The sequence below is a fragment of the Hermetia illucens genome, chromosome 2 (genome assembly GCF_905115235.1).
Source record: "Hermetia illucens chromosome 2, iHerIll2.2.curated.20191125, whole genome shotgun sequence".
In the NCBI taxonomy this organism is placed as follows: domain Eukaryota; kingdom Metazoa; phylum Arthropoda; class Insecta; order Diptera; family Stratiomyidae; genus Hermetia; species Hermetia illucens.
In genome coordinates, this window is record NC_051850.1 from 133,791,841 (window position 1) to 133,811,397 (window position 19,557).

The 19,557-nt window shown below is 40.6% G+C and overlaps 2 protein-coding genes across 7 annotated transcripts in view; one reads left to right on the top strand and one right to left on the bottom strand.

Annotated features, from left to right (window-relative positions):
* The window catches only part of LOC119649046 (nucleosome-remodeling factor subunit NURF301), a 64,564-nt gene extending 53,408 nt beyond the window's left edge, over nucleotides 1-11,156 (bottom strand). For 2 of the 6 annotated variants that reach the window (XM_038051021.1, XM_038051018.1), the window contains exon 1: nucleotides 9,966-11,155. The gene's annotated coding sequence lies outside the window, so the exon portion shown is untranslated. Of the gene's footprint in view, nucleotides 1-9,965 lie in introns of all 6 variants that reach the window. The other 4 variants (XM_038051020.1, XM_038051019.1, XM_038051022.1 and 1 more) reach the window with 4 other exon arrangements.
* Nucleotides 11,157-11,425: 269 nt separating this feature from the next.
* On the top strand, nucleotides 11,426-19,199 carry LOC119649706 (islet cell autoantigen 1). Its single transcript, XM_038051977.1, has 3 exons — nucleotides 11,426-12,121; nucleotides 12,178-12,423; nucleotides 17,796-19,199. Exons 1-3 carry the CDS (start codon nucleotides 11,540-11,542, stop codon nucleotides 18,504-18,506), a joined length of 1,539 nt encoding a protein of 512 aa, XP_037907905.1. The 5' UTR covers nucleotides 11,426-11,539; the 3' UTR covers nucleotides 18,507-19,199.
* Nucleotides 19,200-19,557: the final 358 nt, after the last annotated feature.

Sequence of the window (19,557 nt, forward strand, 5' to 3'; positions counted from 1 at the left end):
ATCACGGATCACCTTCTCGAGGGCCAGGTTAAAGAGGACGCATGATAGCGCATCCCCTTGTCGTAGACCGTTGTTGATGTCGAATGGTCTTGAGAGTGATCCTGCTGCTTTTATCTGGCCTCGCACATTATTTGTTTTTTGTTTTTTTTATGTATATGTAAATGAAGCTTTGGGGTAGTACCTAGTTCAAATAGATATATCTGTACATTGAACATGTACATGCACGAAGTTAATCGAAAATAGGTGTATGATCAATATTATTTTGGATTTTTAGCCATATACAAATGGAAAAATGTACGTAGAAATTTCTCAAATAAGATGAACACAAAACCTTTATACCCGAAGCGCCAGCTTCCGGTATTCCGACTTGTTTCCATTTGCATTCCTAAATACTATTCCATCACATATAATGGATATACAATGGCTGGTAAAGTAGATTTCCACTTTGTCGTTTCTGTACAGTGCGTCAAAGTGAAATTTGTCAATGTGGGCACTAGCTAATCTACCTAATTTATTGCATAATTGTTTTTATTTGCAGTAGTTATGCATTTCCCTTCATTAGCATGCTCTGAAAGCCGCCACAAGAGCTTGCTTCTCACCTAGGTTTAGTCACAGCATCTTTCAATCCGACAGAAATCGGGGATGGAAAAGAACTATGGGAACCGTTGCCCCGGAAGTTGAATCAAAACTAACTCCCCATGTAAATCCGGGCAAAACATTTACGCAGAGGTATTATCATGAAATCGACGCGATGAGTGTAAAACTACAACGCTTGTGCCCGAGGTTAGTGAACAGAAAAGAGGCAATATCCTTCACCACAATGCTTGTTTGTAGAAATTAAACGAGCTAGGAGCTTAGGTAACTAACCCAACTGGAGTCAGCGGTGTTGTAGGCATAGCAAATGTATACTATGGAATTCAACCTGCCGTTGAAACAGTCAATCGAATATCTGAAACTGAAAGTAGACTTGAAAAAGATTAAGCTTCTCATGTAGACGAACTTCGATAGGGCATACGTCTGCAAATTGCATTATGAGGCAGAACCCACAAAAGACCCGAAATACGTTTTTGATACCCTGTCTTAAATTTAGAATTTTAGTTGCCTAAACATTCGCACTAGAAGCATAGTCCTTTGATGACGCCATGAAATAGGTAATTTTGGTTTGTAGTGCAAACGGGAACTATGGTTATACATTCGCATGTTAATAGACCAATATTCCGCATATGCACTGGGGCGCCAAACAAAAGTTTGGCCCTAATACTCCCCATTTGTGCGCCAATCACAGTATCGGTGAATATGTTGATGAGCCAAATGCGCGCAATAACATCAGTAATCTGGAGAACCGAAATCGACTTTTGAAAACAATCATAAATATTTTTAGGCATTGCATTAGGTAATTTTATCGAAATCAATCATAAAATCGTCAAAAGCAAGAAATATATTTCAGGACTATGTTAAAATTTGGAGGTTTTAACCATTAACATACCGCGACGCAATGGCGATCGGAATCTTCCCCGCAATTATTTCAAAAAAATCAAATAAAAATCTGAGAAATGTACTTTTTTTAAGAAAAAAAGTGGGGAGCATATCTCGAATGATCGTGTCTTCGATTCGTTCGTTACGTCAAACCTTTGCGATGTGATGAGAAAAATCACTCATTTTAATATATAAGTTGCGGATGTGTGGTGAACCAATTCGATGCCCAATTCATGCACTTTTGCCATCGTTTTTATTGATTTGTAACACGCGTCAAGATAAAACAGTACTTTCTTTTTCTACTAACGGAGCCGTTTTTTCCGCAATTTCATTCTTCAAACGCTCCAATAACGCTATGTAATAGTCGCTGTTGATAGTTTTTCCCTTCTCAAGATAGTGGATGAATATTATACCATGCGCACCCCAAAATACTGATTCCACAGACTTGCCAAGCGGTTGCGTCTTTAGAGGTTTTAGATTATTTTTGTTCTGGTGTGAAATAATGAAGCCACGTTCTGTCCATTGTCACATACCCCATAAACTAATAGAATCTGCCTGATAGTAAAGATGGCCCCCAATTGATATTCTCAGAGACGTTTTTATGATTGAACATATCTCAACTAAGAATCTTCTGCCCACCAGTGGCAGTTCACACGAATTGAATGTATTGCTAAGTGGCAGGAGAGGCGGAATGAATTAGAAAAAGGTCGCTGGACCCATGACTTTTGAGCGTACAGGAAGATTATCGAGGATGCCTCTATCGATTTGGCATTGGGCATGACCATTCGCATATTGCCCAAATTGTCCGAACATTGCAGAGGCAGAAAACACTTGATTTCAATGCCCGAGATGCGCAAATCAAAGTCCTGCATTAGAAGCTACAACCGGGGAGCACTTAACACCCCAAAACATCATGAAAAGATGATCGTAGCTTAGACAGAAGGAAGTCAGCCGGAAGAAGAAACGAGTGAGGAACATGAACGCAAATAAAGATCCCGCCCCGTGACGTAAGACCACAATATGAGAATCCCACCGAGAGAATGAAAAAAAGCAACGCTAACTCTACATTGCATTACTGGATTTATCTAGGGAAGTCTTTGATCGTGCGCCACACAAACTTATCTGGTATGGTTTGCGGCAGCTCCTCATGCGCTTCGTGAAGTCGCTCTGCAGTGATCCGAAGTGTAAAGTTCGAAGTGTGGTGGATATATCAAAAACGCTTCGTGTTTGTTTCGGTGTTCAAAGCTACTCCTTTGTTCTGTTGAAAACAAAACCTTGTTAATATCATTTCATTGCCTGTATGTCTGTCACACGTATTTCTTCAGAACTGAATGCACCTATTAATATGAAATGTGATTGGAAGTTTAGAACTGTGAATCCCCCACATACGATGAATTACGTAAAAAAGGGATGCTATTTTTTCATCGAATAGATCCATGTGGGGTATGAAATGAAAATTCTTGATCCGCACTTCTTTTACTAGTTTTGACATTGACATGAAAAGGGAGGAGTGCGGCGGTCGGAAAAGATTAATCACTTTAACAGCCCGTTCTCAGAAGCTACTACCAAAAAACTTCTAAGAAATTATAGTAGTATAGTATTTAGGCCTCCAAATAATGTCCGTTAAGATATGGAAGTTTGGTGGAAATCCCACTATTATTAAGAAAGTTGTAGTAAGTCTAAGTTCCCTCAGTCATGTCAAATTACTACTCCCTAAGAGATATGTTAAAATGTCAGTACCACATCGAATTGAATACCAGATATATTCAACGTATACAAACTACGATTTATATATAAGTAGAACCATCGTGTAGCGAATTATTCTTACATAAAAACAAACCCTTTCATACCTGAATCGTCGACCTTTCGGTTTCCGACTGGTTTAATCAATATTTATTATGCTGCTGAAAAAAAGTCTAGAAAATGTCATAACACTCACTATAATTATATGCAACCACTTCAGCATCGTCACGAAGGTAAGCTCAGAGGAAACCAGTTTCTCTGAAAATCATGAAGAGAGCTGGAGCATATAGATGGTTGACTCTCTATGCCCCCTATATCGGGTTTAAGTCAACCATATCTACAAAGTATTTTAGCCACTCTTGCCCATAATGAAATGAGTGCTAAAAGGTAACTGACGAAAAGAAGAACCGGAGAAACAGTTGGAAGGATTCTGTTGTTGCAGCCTGCTTCTAAGATTTTCTTACTGGAGGATGTGCTCATTCATTCATAACATTAAAGAAGAATTGCTAACCGTTTTATGTACTTTCCCGCTCCCTCCTAATTCCTAACCGCCTCCTTCGACATTCATTTAAAGGATTAGCCCTTGGGTAAATCACTAACAAAGAGTTTTTCGGAATGGACTCTTTTCAGTCAAACAGGTGCTAGAAAAACGCTAGGAATCCAATATCGATGCCCATCAAACACTGGTAGACTTCAAGCAGGCATACGATAGCTACTTGGAAGTTCCAGTGAAACTAACTAACCCTACAAGAATGGCAAAGTCCCACTCAACAGCGCGAGGCTGAATCAATAATAGCCTTGAGACAAATGTCGGGTTAAAGCAAAGAAATGAACTGGCACCTCTACTGTTCAATGAAGCACTAGTGCACCTTATTATATGTTGTTCGTGGACTCAGAAAGCACGCTGCTCTATTAGTCCTGCCAAATCGTCACATATACGAATGATACAATCATGGCGCCATCTTTCACATCAATAAAGAAGATTTTTACTATTTTTTATTATGAGTAAATGAAAACAAGACGAAAATTATGGGACAAAGGAGAAAAAAGACGCCCATCAGGCAAAAATTTGTTAGTTTGATTTCGAGTAAGAAATTAACGACTAAAACTTGGTAAGAATATCCTAAGCGGCAAAATTGTTTTAACAGAAAAAGGATCAAAAACCCGCATAGCAGTATAGATAAAGAATACAGCTCCTCTAAAAAGAAGAGGCAGAGGCAAGTTATTATTATTAGTTTGGACGACGGAGGGAGAGCCCTGCAAATTGATGTTTCCTTAGGATTGAAGGCATGTGCTATCAGACAGATAAAAAGGAATTCGGAAAAAATTCGCGAGCATATTAAGACGGACATTTCTTCACCAGCAAGTACCATAACAAAACACCGACCCTTTGTATTAGAGAAGACGGAAAAATTGCTGTATGTCTGGATTCTCGACATGAACAAAAGAAGCATACCAATTTCAACTTCAGTCATCCAAGAAAAGGCGAAGAGTTTGTTCAATACCATCAGAAGTGAAAACGAAGCCTTCGAATTTAATCGAAGTCGATGATGGTTCGGCAAGTTCAAATCAAAATTTGGTCTGCATAATTTAAAATTGACTGGAGCTGCCAGTGCTGATTATGAAGAAGCGAAAAAATTTCCCGATATGCTTAAAAGTATTATTGATGAAAGCGGTTACAGCCCGAGAGAAGTTTTTAATGTCGATGAGACAGGACTTTACTGGAAGCGCTTGCCATCACCTACATTTATTTCCAAGGAGGAAGCTACAACATCAGGCTTGAAAGTCTCAAAAGACAGGCTTACACTTGCTTTGGCCGGAAATGCGGCCGGCGATTTCAAACTGAAGCCTCTACTGGTGTGCCATTCGGAAAATCCAAGGGCCTTAAAAAATATATCGAAAACCACGCTGCCAGTTATTTGTAGACATAATAAAAAGTCTGGGGTAACTTCGGTTTTATTCACTCAAAGAATACTGTAGGAAGAACAACTTATCGCGCAAGGTTTTGCTATTAATCGATGATGCTCCTGGACATCCTGCAACTCTCAACCAAAGCGATGAAAATTTGAAAGTAGTCTTCCTACCGCCAAATACCGCTTCCCTGCTGCAACCCATGGACCAAGGGCTTACTATCTACGTCTAACTTTCAGGCAGTTGGTCGAACGTTTAGACATTGGATAAAGATAGGCAATTATCAATTAAAGAAATCTGGAAAAATTTTGATATTCTCAAGGCTGTTGAAAATATTGAAGCTTCTTAGAAGTAAGGAAGAGGTAACTAGTGGCATAATTAACAAAGCCTGGCGTGAAATCTGCCCAGAAGCAAAAACTATAGGCTTTGACGAAATCGATGAAGGGGATATATTTTACGTAATTAATACTCCTGAAGTGCCACTTTCCAACCAAGAATTGTTGAATATTTTAACAGATGACACAGAATTGGTACAACAAAATTTAGACGAGAGAGAAAAGGAGTTTCCAACCAAAAACATTTCCAAATTTTTCGAACATATTGAGAAGGCGTTGGAGTATTTGGATGATGATCGAGGCAGACGGTGTCCTTTTCAATAAGTAAAAGTGTTGAATGTTATCGGGAATTGTACAAATCGAGAAAGTTTAAAGCAAATCAGACGACTTTAACTAATTTTTTTCAAACCGTTAACATCAAGGATTCATCGTCATTTGTCATCAAGTGATGAGGAATGACTCATAAATATTCATATTTATATACATGTGTACTTTTATAATATTTTCTAATGAATCCTCTATATAAACCAAAAACGTTTACATTTTTGTATGTACAGGCAGTCCTCGAGGTAACGTCGTTTCAAGTTACGTCAAAGAATGCTTTAACACTATTCCTCAAGCATACGTCAATTGTTTGGATTTCCGGCATAGGAGAATTCACTTGTCGCGAGGTCAAAGACAATTACAATGGAGGTTAAATCTATGATTTTAAAATTCAAAGATCGCGGTTGTTCGACTTCATCTATTGGGCGAGAAAGTAATTTATCACGCAAGACCGTGCAAACAATATTGATAGATAAGGTAAAACTCCCTAACAGCTCTACCTTCCGTCCCTTTAAAGAGCACTAATATACGAAAAATGAATGCTTTAATTTGTGAAATGAAAAAACTCTTGTACACTTGGATTCAAAATCAAACTCAGCGACGGGTTCCTCTAAGTTGGGCTATTATTCAAAATAAGGCGCTGAGTATCATCAACACACTGCAAAATAAATGTAGCGAGAATAATAGTGAAGAAACAAAATCTTTTTCTGCCAGTCGCGGATACTTCATACACTTTAAAACGAGATATTCGTTACAGTGAAGATGCTAGTGCCGATCATGTGGTTGCTCAGAGTCTCCCTGGAATATTAAAGAAACTTATCGAAAGTGGAGACTATTCGTCTAAACAAATTTTTAACGTGGACGAAACTGATTTATTTTGGGAAAAATGCCTTCTCGTACTTTTATATCGCAAGAAGAAAAGTCTATGCCTGGGTTTAAAGCGGCTAAAAATCGTTTAACGTTGTTATTGGGTTCGAATGTTGAAGGTGATTTAAAATTGAAACCCCTTTTGGTTTATGGGTCCGAAAATCCTCGAGCTCTTAAAAATTACGTCAAGAGTACTCTTCCAGTTATATGGAAGGCTAATCTAGAGGCATGGGTTACATCAATACTTTTTGAAGAATGGTTTACTAAGCATTTTATGCTTGAAGTGAAACAGTACTGTTTAAACAATAATTTGGCTTATAAAGCTTTACTTATTTTGGACAATGCTCCCGGCCATCCTGTGTGTACTGCCGATATCGATCCTCAAATCAAAGTTTTGTTCCTGCCTCCAAACACCACTTCGTTGTTACAGCCGATGGATCAATGAGTTATAGCGTCTTTTAAGGCCTATTATCTCAGGAGAACTTTTTCACAGGCTGTAAAGCCTAATGAAAAAGATGGCATGGAGCTGAGTGATTTTTGGAAAAGTTATATCTTGCAATGCGTAAAATATTGCTGCTTCATGGGATGAGGTGACACCCAACAATTTAATGGGAGTTTGGAAAAAGTTATGCCCACATTTTTTTAAGCTATCTGAAAGTTCTTCATCTACAGATCAACCAAATATCGATGAGATCACAACTGACATTGTTCATTTGCCTAACCGTTTGCCTGACATTGCAGTTACTGCTGATGATATTGATGATTTGTTATGTTCACATTCCCAAAAACTGACTGACGAAGATCTTATTGAATTGGAGGCACAAGCAGCAGCCATCGAGCCACAAGAAATAGTTTCTTCTATTAGTAACTCTGAAAAAAGAACTTATGGTAAAAAAACTATCACATTTTCGACTTATAAGACACTTTCATAGAACCAATTAACGTGATAAGTCGAGGTATCCCTGTATATACTTAGGTGAACAACTGACGAAAGATGGAAATGAAGTTAACGAAATATAAGGCCGAATTCATCTCGAAAACAGCGCCTTCTACTCATTTAAGGGACAGCTGTGCACACTGGAAAGTAAAGCTGCGGTGGCAATAAAACCTGGGCTATGCTACAAATGCGAAACATGGACCATAACACAAAGCTCCGAAAAGCTGGTCAATACCTTCAAGAGGATGGTCTTGAAGAGAATCTTCTTTTTCTTCAGCCTTTGACCCGTTCGCAAGCAATTCTCCATTGGCTGATAGCATTGACACGAGATATTTAAACCGCTTAGTTCTGGGCAGGTCACTGCCACTGACAGTGATTGTGCCTGTTTCATGGGGATCGGCCGTCAAAAATTCAGTTTTGTTTAGATTCAATCTGAGACCGTGTTGGATGAGGCGATCATTCCATTTTTGGACAAGTTGCTCGAAATCATTTTTGCTATTAGACCCTAGAAAAACATCTTCTGCATAAAGCAGTGTATATGGCGCTGAACGTTGGATGTCCCGTGTGACAAGTGTCCATAACAAGAACAAAGAGGAGCAATGAAAGGCGAATCCTTCATGAACACCAACTGAGACACGAAGCGGTTTTGATACACCCGCCACACTTCCAACTTTACTTTTCGGATCGTGGTAAAGCAATTTAACCAAGCGCATGCCAGGGTGGAACACGGTCAAACGGTTTTTCCAGATCCAGAAATGCCATGTAAAGAGGGCGATGCTTCTGACGGTGTTTCTCCATTAATAAAAGTGAAGACAACCAACGGCGAATCAGGCGCAACCATGAGTGGAAGACCCTGAACTCTCCAAAATAATCAATCCATGAAAGCAGCAATGGGACGACCACATTCAACATATGGACTACATTCGGATACCTAAAAAGATATTCAAAACGAGAATAGAAGATCAAAGACCCCGAAATCGAATTGCAGATTCTATTGGCGAAGACAGCTGATTTCGAAATTAGAGAACGCGATCGATGGATCAAGTTGGGTGGAGGAGGGATATCCTGAAAGCAAAGTCTGAACCGTGACGAAAGCAACCGCATTAGACTCAAGATAATAATTTTAGTTAACTTGATGTTAAAAGCGAGCATCGAATGCCCCCAATTTTGCTTTCAGGAATCATAAAGGTTCGAGAAATATTGAAAACAACCCGTATACCTGCATATGTCAACTCAGAAGCTCAATCACGGAAAGATTCCACCTCCATAGGTAATCTATTAAGGGCAGATGCGAATAAAGAGTAGAAGGCCCCCATGGATAACGTACTCAACTAAAGCAATTTTGATTATCAAAGAAGGAACTAGTTATCATGCCTGCAGTCGTGGTCAAAGGGTAGATAAACTCACAGGGAATACCATCCGCTACCGTTAGTTCGATTATCAAAGAAGCAAAATATAATAAGGTCGAGAAACGTTAGAAATACAAATTGCAAATTATCGACTTCCGCGAGACACCAAAGGAATTTGGATGGTTTTTCTCTATTCCATTTTATTGACTACATTTACTATTTTCTGTATATTTCTATAAACAGATGTGATAACAGACCCCTCTCATTTTCCGGATATCTGCATTTTCCAAATAGTGAACACAAATCAGGACAAGCAAAGCCATTCAAGTGCAATTTCCAAGCGAATACCCGAGGATGGCGCAGTGCATCTTGTCGACGGCCTGCACCATCCTCGACCAAAATATTCCCATTTCTAAGAACGTCCTCCTAATTAGATCCGCGTCGATTTCGGCGGCGATAGGGGCAACGCTCTGAACGTAAACAATGACACCGGTGACGGCGACATTTCCAAACCCCCGCCACAACCCGTTCCGTCCATAATGTCAATATTTACGTTTTCTGTTACGTTACAAAAAATGAGCGGGCAATTCTCAAATTGCAAATCAGCTGTTCGCTCAGACATTCGCGAGGCATGCAAATCTGCCGGACAAGTTTAGCCTCGGTCGGAGCCTGAAAAGGCTCCAAAACTCCGAAATTTACAAGATTCCGACCTCCCAGACAGTCCTCATGACCCGCGTTCGTCCTTCCCAACCGGGACAGCGAAAAACTCCTCCCGGGAATTCTGTTTACATGCGAATTTCTCACCCGGACGACGGCCAGTCTGGCGAAATTGAAAAACTAGAAAATTTTTCACAAACTCGAAACTCAGCTGATTACAAGACGATGGAGGTCGAGTTGCTGTCGTTTTGTCGACGTTTTGATCCCCTGCGGCCGTCGTCAACGCACGAGAAGAAAGTAAAAGTCCCAACAACTGTCAAAGACACGGAAACAACAAGAAAATTCCAAAATGGAATGCATTTTCACCTGTTCGCAAGACGATTCCAATTTACTGCACTGCCCGATGTCCGCAGTTGTCTGCGAGCGAGATTCTCGCCTCGAAATCTTCCTCCAATTAAATGGCGCTGGCCTGGCTGCGCGACGAAATCCCCGAGAAAATCACACTTTTGACGTTTTTCCGTCGACTTGAACTCGTCCCGCACCAGGGTCCAGGTGCAGACAACGCCGCGAACGCAATTTGTTTTTATTTTCTGCTGAGGGTTAAAAACGGGCACGACGTTTGTCAAAAATTCGAATAAAATCTCCAGCGCGAAAAAAGACGCACCGCCACCACACGAAAAATTCAGACGCGAATGCGAGCAAGTCGACGTCGATTCGATCAACGACCGTTTAGAAGCTCGACGGTGATTGGTCGACGGATGAACCGCCATTACGGCGCTTCAGGAAATTTTCAAGCGATTTCTGCCGCATCTGAAGCGAACAACTCACTTTTCCCAGGCGAAATATACATTCATCAATGGCAAAATCGGCCAGGATAATTCGCAATTGGCAAGATATGGGAAACTTCACAAAAAACTAATGAAAATCCTTGCAATCAACCAAAACACTTCTCAGCCAATCAACGTGCGGCTTCTATCAACCTGCGACTTATGCGCCATCTATAGCCTTTCGAACCTTTTGTTCAGCCAAGTACCACGCCAGAGCGAGATGGCCATAGAGCCGTACAAACTAGAGGAAGATGAAAAATATGGCAAGAAAATTCCACTTTTTGGAAAATGTAAACAAGAACTCACGTTTGATGGTCTACGGACGTGAAAAATCCCTTGAGGACGTACCCACGAACGTTGCACACTGTCACACAACTATTTCACCTGCAACTCAACGCGACAAATGCCACAGCTCCGCTTCGTCTCAGCGACCAAATGTCATCGATCCACTGCACATATTCGCGCGACAACCGTGTGTGCGAAATCCGATTGCGTGAAAACGCGCCAAATTGACAAATTTCACGTCTGCAACCGTCGCGCTACGGCAATACGTAGCAATTTGAAACTGATGATTTTATATGGACCGTAAATTTAATTTCCCGCAATCCCTTCGTTTTTCCCGACTTCTTCGAAGAAACTGCAAGCACTCGCGATGTCACACTGGAGTACTGGCATCTAGCGTCCGTCCGGAAAGTTTGGTACGCAAGCAGGGCTGCCAATTTATGTGTCGCAGAAGATGAAGGCAAGTTATAGGGCGGATGTCAAGCAGCTTCTTATCATGGAGTAGTTTTTAAATAATATTTACGCCACCTTAGTCAAACCTATTAGCATGATTGTTAAATATTCCTTTAAAAGCTTTTAATCTGCTTTTAATGCATTCAAAGTTTCATACCAACTTTTAACTGAATGTTACCGCTGTAAGAAACCTCATGTTAAATCTTCGAACTGCAGTACTAGAATATCTCATGAATTTTTGACAATTTTCAATCTGTCAAAAATTTTCTATGACACATTCCTATTTGATTATTTTTCCTGTGTGTGATTTGTGTCTAGTTAGTTTTTCGCTTATGTTTCAGTGAAGTGCCGATAAGTTAGTTACAAACTGGCAACAAAATGCTCAAGTCCGAGATGCAACATCAGTTCTGGGTGACCAAGAAGGCCTTTCAACGTCGCCTCGGCACCAAAGAGGACGAGTGCATCGTATCGTCAGATGCCGAACTCGATGCAAAAATTGAACTTTTCAAATCGATATCGGAAAGTTGCGGGCACCTTTATCGCATAATCGATCACTATCAGGAACGCCTTTGCATACTAGCACAGGAAGAGAATGCGCTCGGCAAATTTCTCAAGGAAACGGGAAAGAACAGCAACACGACGGGGAAAGTGATGCAGAGCACTGGGAAGGCGATTTCCTACTGTGGCCAACAGCGAATGACCATTCGACCATCGCTGCTACGGCTGCATCATGAAGTGGAGACGTTTCGGGGCCGCGCCATCGCCGACACACATGCCACAATCGTGATTATGGAGAAGGAACGGACTGAGTACCGAGCGGCTTTAAGCTGGATGAAGTCCGTGAGCAATCAATTGGATCCCGACACTGGCCGCGGGGTGGACAAGTTCCGTAAGGCACAAACACACGTCCGAGTGGCAAAGACCAAGTTCGATCGCTTGGCTCTGGATTGCCTGCAGAAGGTAAGTAACACCTCGATGGCAGATAAGATGGAAAAATTAATTTTTTTCATCCCCAGATCGACCTCCTCGCCGCCGCCCGTTGCAATATGTTTTCCCATACACTTGTTGCTTACATGGCCGCGCTCCTACACTACGCCATAAAAACGTCGGAGACCTTCAAGGCAACCGCAAAAGCTCTCTCAGCCAGTCCACAATATAATTTTTGTATTTTGAAAGATTTAACCCAAGCCCCGGTGGAGGAAGTCCCCGAGGAGAGGAAAGATGTCACCCCATTGGATTCCGATCAGATGCTTTTCTTTTTGGTGAGTATTAAATGAGTGAAGTGGGTTTAAGGGATTAAGGGAAGGTTTCCCACGAGTGAGTAATTGATATTGGAAGCAGGAGTTCGATCTAATATTCAATTAGCAAAACGAGGGGCGATTTTTTGTTTTTAATGACTGCTGTTATGTTGCAACGAAAGAAATCCTTATGGCACCGTCTTATTCCGCATACAAAATGTAAGACCCTCCCCTTCTTGCCATTGTCTACATACAGCCGTGATCCCGATTTTTTTTTCATGCAATGGTTTCAGGAGCTGTCTACGGTTAAAAGCCCTACTAGGATTTCTCTTCCTTCTTGAGGGACTATAAAAATGCCACTCTACAGTTTCGTCTTTTTACAAAGATTTCCGCCTGCCGAATTCCGATTTTTCGATTCTGCTACGTAAGCCCTTGCAACTTCACCCTTCAGAGTACACTTGACTAAACCGAAGTAATTGCCTCGGCGTGGTGTCGCGTTTCAACACGGGTGCCGTACTCCTTAGTTCGGCAGAGATTTAGGTAGGTCTTGCAACCACCAGTATGAATGCTAAGCCATGCACTTGGTATAGACTGGTACCGTTGTTGCTTGTCTCAAGGGGGCTCTGATTGTGGTCACAAAATCAATCCATGTCTTAAGAAGATCGTGGGATTAAGTCATCTAGACAGGTACTCACGTTAAACCCTCAAGGACTCACTGTCAGATCACCTATACCTAGAATTCAATCCGACTATTGCGGGCGAACAGTCTGCAGTACAATGACGGAACCCTGGTTAAATTTCAAGAACAGCATGAATATAAGAGGCTCGTTAGGTAAAGAGGAACGAGACTTCAAGGCTGCGCAGAGTCCTTAAAAGGGATGAGTCGGCCAAGTTGAACTTTCTTAGAAAACCCGACGGTACTTTCACGAACTCCAGACTAGATTCAGTACAGACCCGCCTGGAAGTACATCATCCGGGAGAACGTGTGCGAGAAGTGGCAGGGGGAGAGTTGGCGGTTCTTGCAACCTCTTCAACACGCAAGTACTGCAAGGGGAACTGGAACACTGCGAAAGCGGTTGTTACCCAAGAAAAGTTGAGAGCTGCCATACTGTCCTTTGAACATTTCAAAGCACTTGGCATGGATGGCTTCTATCCGCCAATGCTAAAGGAGAGTATGGAGCACATAGAGCAACCTCTAAGAAATATTTTTCGAAGATGTCTTGCTCTGGCCTACGTGCCTTGGCAGAAGGTGAAAGTGGTCTTCATACCAAAGCCTGGGAAAGATAACTATTCAAATCCAAAGAACTTAAGGCAAATCAATCTAACATTCGCCAGAATGTTGTCACTGAAAAAGTTACACTTTTCCTCCAGACATAGGTATTCGTTTGGCTGTCTAAATTCTGTTGATTAGTTTGCAGATTCGACTGATAAGCTCTTCTTTTAAAATGATTATTTGGAATTTAACCAAAGCTGCCTTTACTTCGTACAAAGCACTTGTTCTCAGTTTGGGTCACCCGGAATGAAAAAGAGGGTGGAAATGTGTCGTCGTTGGGTTCATCTTGCTTTTATTTGAGTCGCATCGCTGGTAATATTTCCATTCTGATCTCCGCAGAGGATGGTTCGCGGTTTATAACCTATCCTCATCTGTTTCACTATACTAAATGCTTCTCGTAAGTCATTCGTTACGGTTCCTCCGTTTTACATGCCCAAGGGTGTTTTTAGCTGCACTCTGGATACCATCCCTAATTTTTCGTCATATTTCGGCACTACTTTCCTCTGGACCAGCATGAGGTATTTCGTCGAATTGTGCCTTGGTTGTAGACATGTAAGATCAATACCATGCAGCTGCACCAGAGTTCCAAGTGAGCATGATTAATCTGTCTTCCTACCGTTCCCCGTTGGTCTATTACAGCAGCACCAATTGTGTATTATCTATAGAGTTTTACTCAATTGGTCATATACTCCATTCACAAACTTTTCAATAATTAATGCCCTAAATCGTCCGTAATTTATAATAACAATCGTTGGCGCAACAATCCATATTGGATCAGGGCCTTGAAGTGTCTTAGAGCACTTCATTCAAGACCGTAACGGTACACTCCAGAATTATAATACTCTATTCAACTCAACAAGTAATGAACCGGCCATTATGATTCTTCACAAAATTACAGAGAATATGAACCAATATTTGGGATGATATCATATTTTCAAGGGTCCTTTTTTGCATAGTTAGGGAAGAAAATGGAGAAAACGGAAATATTTTATTTTGAACATCTGCAAAATTGTTCATCAACGACGCAACAACAGGTATCCGTTCTAGGCTGTCTTAGTAATGAACTCCAAACATCCCGGTTCTGCACCAAGGTCCATCAATTCGATAACCCTAAAAGATGTCTGGCGTCCCATCGCTCCATCTCAAGCAGCGTCTGCTCCGTCCTCTTTTTCTACCATAGATATTGCTCTTATGGACTTTCCAGGCTGTATCATCCTCACCCATACGGATTAGGTGATCCGCCCGCAGCAACCTGTTGAGTCGGATTTTATTCACAATCGGACCGTCGTAGTATCGCCCAAAAATGCCATCATTAGAGAGGCTACGGAATCGTCCATCCTCATGTATGGGGCCAAAAATTCTTCGGAGGATTCTTCTCTCGAACGCGGCCAAGAGTTCGAAATTTTTCTTGCTAAGAACCCAAGTCTCCCAGGAATACATTAGAACTGGCAATATCCATTGTCTCTTTGACCCTATGGTGAGATATTTCGAGCGAAACAGTTTTTGCAAGCTGAAATAGGCTCTGTTGGCTGCCAACAACCGTGCCTTATTTTTCATCATCATAGTTGTTATCCATTGTGATTTTTGACCCTTGATCCTATCTTTATTGTTCCGGTTTGCCCAGTGCGATTCAAAATTATTGGTTCTTTGGGATTTTGGCGCTGACGTTGCCACCATGTACTTCGTCTTGCCTTCATTGATGTGCAGCCCAAAATTTCGCGCCTCCTGCTCGACCTGGCTGAAGGCGTACTGTACATCTCGGGCTATTCTTCATATTATGTCAATATCGTCAGGCCAGTAGTTGGATGCACTTGAAGAGGATGGTGGCTCTTGCATTAACATCTGCATCGCAGATCATTTTTTCAAGGTTCAGGTTAAAGAAGAAGTATGATAGGACATCTCCTTTTCTTAGACCGTTGTTGATGTTAAATGGTCTCGAGAGTGATCCTGCTGCTTTTATCTCTTCTCTCATGCTCATGTACAGTTTTACCCTAGCTACGCTATCATGGGCGGCCTTAAAGTCGATGAATAAATTCAACAGTTTGTCCATCGCTTACCACAGAGAAAAATCTGATTTGTTACTGATTTGCCTAGAGTCACGCTTCTTTGGTATGGGCCGATAATGGTTTCATTTATTTGCTGTGCTTGGCATTTGGACTACCCATCCTAGCAAAATAGAGTACTATCTTATAGATAGTACTCAGCAACATGATATCTCTATAATTGCTGCATTGCGTGATATGCCCCATTTTATGTATGGCGCATATAATGCCTTGTTGCCAGTCGTCAGGCATTGGTCCAATGTTTCACACCTTGAGCATGAGTTGTTGAACTGCCTGATGTCATGGGCCAAAGTCCTTGGCAAACAGGTGTTATCAGCATAATCGAAGTGTTTGAGGAAACATGTCATCGGCGATTGAACTCTTCCACGTCCTCCCAGCAAGGTAGCATTAATAGCGTCATCAATAACAAGAAGAAATTTCTCGAAGATTCTACATCGATGCAACACGTGACATTTCGCGTCATCATACATATGTCGCTCTGATAATAGCTATTAGTTTCTCCGGAATGCTCCTGTATAAACCACACCAGATACCCTCCTTGTTTAAGCTATCGAAGCGATGAAGAGCAACTGAAACGAAGATCTAAACTTCACGCACTCTTCCAAAATGATCAACAAAATGTTGATGTGGTCAGTGTAGTTTAGCTAATTTCAAAGTTTTGGCTCATTTAATCCACCGTCCAGTAGTATTAATTTACTATGTCTATAGACCTCCGATGCCGTTGCCATAGATTCTCACAGACACATAGATTTACCGCGTATACTTCTACCTGAATATACGGTTCAGCCAAAGCCAGATGTAAGTATGCCTACAGGTCAGGTATCGGTAGATGTGTTAATTAGAGGGTTAGGTAAGGACAAGCTTCACCACGATCTGACAAATTTAGCATACTAGGTGTGATTTCAATACCCATGTCTTACCTACGGCCCTTCTTATGGTGAGAAGTGTCTGCAGGGAGACTGACTCTGTTCGGATTTATCATGAGATGTTCTCGTTAATAACATGGTCTTACTAGACTCAGTGGTTATTATACTCGCTTTGATATAGTTGCATGATTGTGCCAATGTCATCTCCATGTCCTTCGGTATGAAACCCCCCGACTAGCAGCTCCTCTACTACAAACTTTCACAGTAGAGGTGATAAGAGCCTGTAACGAATGTAGACGTCAAGTGCCTTCTATACTACACTTCTTGACGATTGGTTCAATTGATCTTTATTATTTTATGTGATCTCAATCTTCGACACCAACTAATAGAGTGCCGCCCCCGCCATGTTGGTCGCGATGCAAGAGAGACTGTTAGTCTCTCCCTTATGTGTTCCTCAATCAGTTTGTCCAGTGTATTGACAAGGCAGGAGATAAAATTATTAATGAACTACCCACCATATAGTTTTATACATATTGATGACATTAAATTTTCTCCGATTGATCGCTCTAAACTCGTTTCACACGTATCCGGTTCCATTCGGTTCAGTTCGTTTTTACGATTCAGTTTCAGTCGCTGCCGATAAGTATGAAACGGTGTTTTGGTTTCAATTCGATGCATATTTGATATAATTGAAACCGTATAGCATCGAATGCTCCCACGACACGAATAGGTTTTACTCTGACACCTAAACAGAACCGACAACGAACCGAATCGAATGGCACCTTATACGTGTGAAGCGAGTCTTACTGTTGCGTTCGGTTTGTACAATGAGATTATTTATGGGGCTCAGGTAAGCCATCCAACATCAATCTCCTAGGGAAATCCTGGAATCTCAGGTACTTCACGCAGATGCCATCATAGTTGATCAAACTCAGAAGTATCCGAACGTAGTTTTGTTTTCGCAAAGGATTCGATTTGAATCTTTTTCATTGAGTTAAAATGATAAATGCTGTCAAGCTAACCGAAGAAAATACTTGACAGCATTCTTTTCCATAACTTATCAGAATTACTTAATATCCAATGTTTTTTTTTAATGAAAATTATAGATTGGAATTTACTCTTCATTTTGTATATCAAATAATGTTTCGACGAAAATAAAATACCTTTTTCCGTTTCCTACTCTTTATCCCCTAGGATGACTACAAAGACGATAAAATCGAAACTAAAAACGCCGAAACCAAACCTCAACAACAAGAATCTGAAGCAGCAAAGCAGCCTACATTAATACCAGCCCTTATTGACATCTCGACTTCTGAAGAAACAACAAGTGAACTTAAGGCGACAACTTCTCTATTGGACAAACTCGACAATTCTTCCGATAATCAAAATGCTGCTCCTTTACCTCCTCCTAGCACTACAACAAATAATATCAACAATTCCGAAAAGACAACCCTCGAACAACTACTAGGTTTAGGCGATGATTTTGGCGATTTTGTATCATCACAATCGGAACCACTCTCATTTATGCCCTCCCAACTATTACTAGGCGAAGAAATTAATACCATAATGAATGCAGAAGCAACGAAACCTGACTTAGAAAACCATTCCGTTCCCGAAAATAAGAATGATTCGTCCGACGTTCCAAAGAATAAGAATTCCATTTTAGATTTCTTCAACATTCCTTCACTGAATAAACAAAATACCAGCGGAGCAAGCGCCAATAATAACGATACTAACCAAACAAAAACTAGTAGCACCGGTGGAATGCCAAAGTCAAAAGATAAAAACGGTCGTAAAGATATGTCTGCATGGTTTCATTTATTTGCTGAATTGGATCCTTTGGCGAATCCAGATGCAATGGCAAGGAAAATTGATGGGGGGAAGGACAATAGCCAAGCTGCTTAAGGAGTGTGTGAAGGATCATCTTAGTCATATGTGTTAATGACATGCAATCGATAGACTGGGAATGTATCCTTTATTGAACTAAATTCTTCGGAATTTATCGACAAAAAGCGGGGAAAATATTTCGAAAAGAATCTTTTCCCAAGACTTGAAAATGTTTCTACAATGAAAGCCGAAATTTCGGGTTAACACCTTTTTAAATCTCGTAAAATTATCATTTCGGAATAGAACTTGTAATTAAGATTTTTACCGATAAGGGATACTCCTAAACTTTTAGTCATGCGTTGCCAGTTTATCGATAGTAAATATTCGCTTTTTTGCGGTACAGTTAGAGGTGAAATCGCGAATGCTTTCCCAAGTGAATGATGAAACGAACGAGAAATTGTGAATCAAAACAATAAATAGGAATCTAAAAGACACGCTACTGAGAGAGGTTTTTCCGAAAGGAAGCTTGAAAGCCTGACAAAATGAAATGTGAGATGAACACTATAAGCTAGTCAAAACGTATAATTTATATAATATATAAATGTTTAAACACACTAATCTGAAACTTATTTTTTTCTATTTATCGTGTATTTTTGTCGTATTTTATTTGACAATTTTAGTGGAATCATTACTAGTCATCCTCGATATATATTTCGATGTAAACATTGCATAAACGAAATAAAAAATACATATATATTTATGCAGAGTGTATGTGAATTCTTTGTTTTATTTTTCATGGGCACATATTCATATGGATGTGTATAAAATTGGGCACTTTGATATTGAGCTTATCTTTGCAGAGATTGGGTCTCCTATTGTGTGAAACGTTATTACTATGCACCTTATCGTTATAAGCAATCTTTCGAACACGAACATTAATTTGATATGGATATTTGTATTTACAATGCTTTTAATTAAACAAGAGCAGATTAAGCGGCGTTTTTTATGGCGCCCATTTGATAATCTAACCGCGATATTAGTGAGTATGAGATGCGGTATTTTTATTTATCAACAAAAAGTAAAAACCTCACACTTTACCTTTCGCTATCCTGAGGTAACATTAATAAAT

Bases quoted from the DNA above. Each gene is read 5' to 3' on its own strand.
- LOC119649706 (XM_038051977.1), top strand. From the start codon at position 11,540: ATGCTCAAGTCCGAGATGCAACATCAGTTCTGGGTGACCAAGAAGGCC. The intron at 12,122-12,177 runs GTAAGTAACACC...TTTCATCCCCAG, and splicing joins CTCTGGATTGCCTGCAGAAG to ATCGACCTCCTCGCCGCCGC. The intron at 12,424-17,795 runs GTGAGTATTAAA...TTTATCCCCTAG, and splicing joins ATCAGATGCTTTTCTTTTTG to GATGACTACAAAGACGATAA.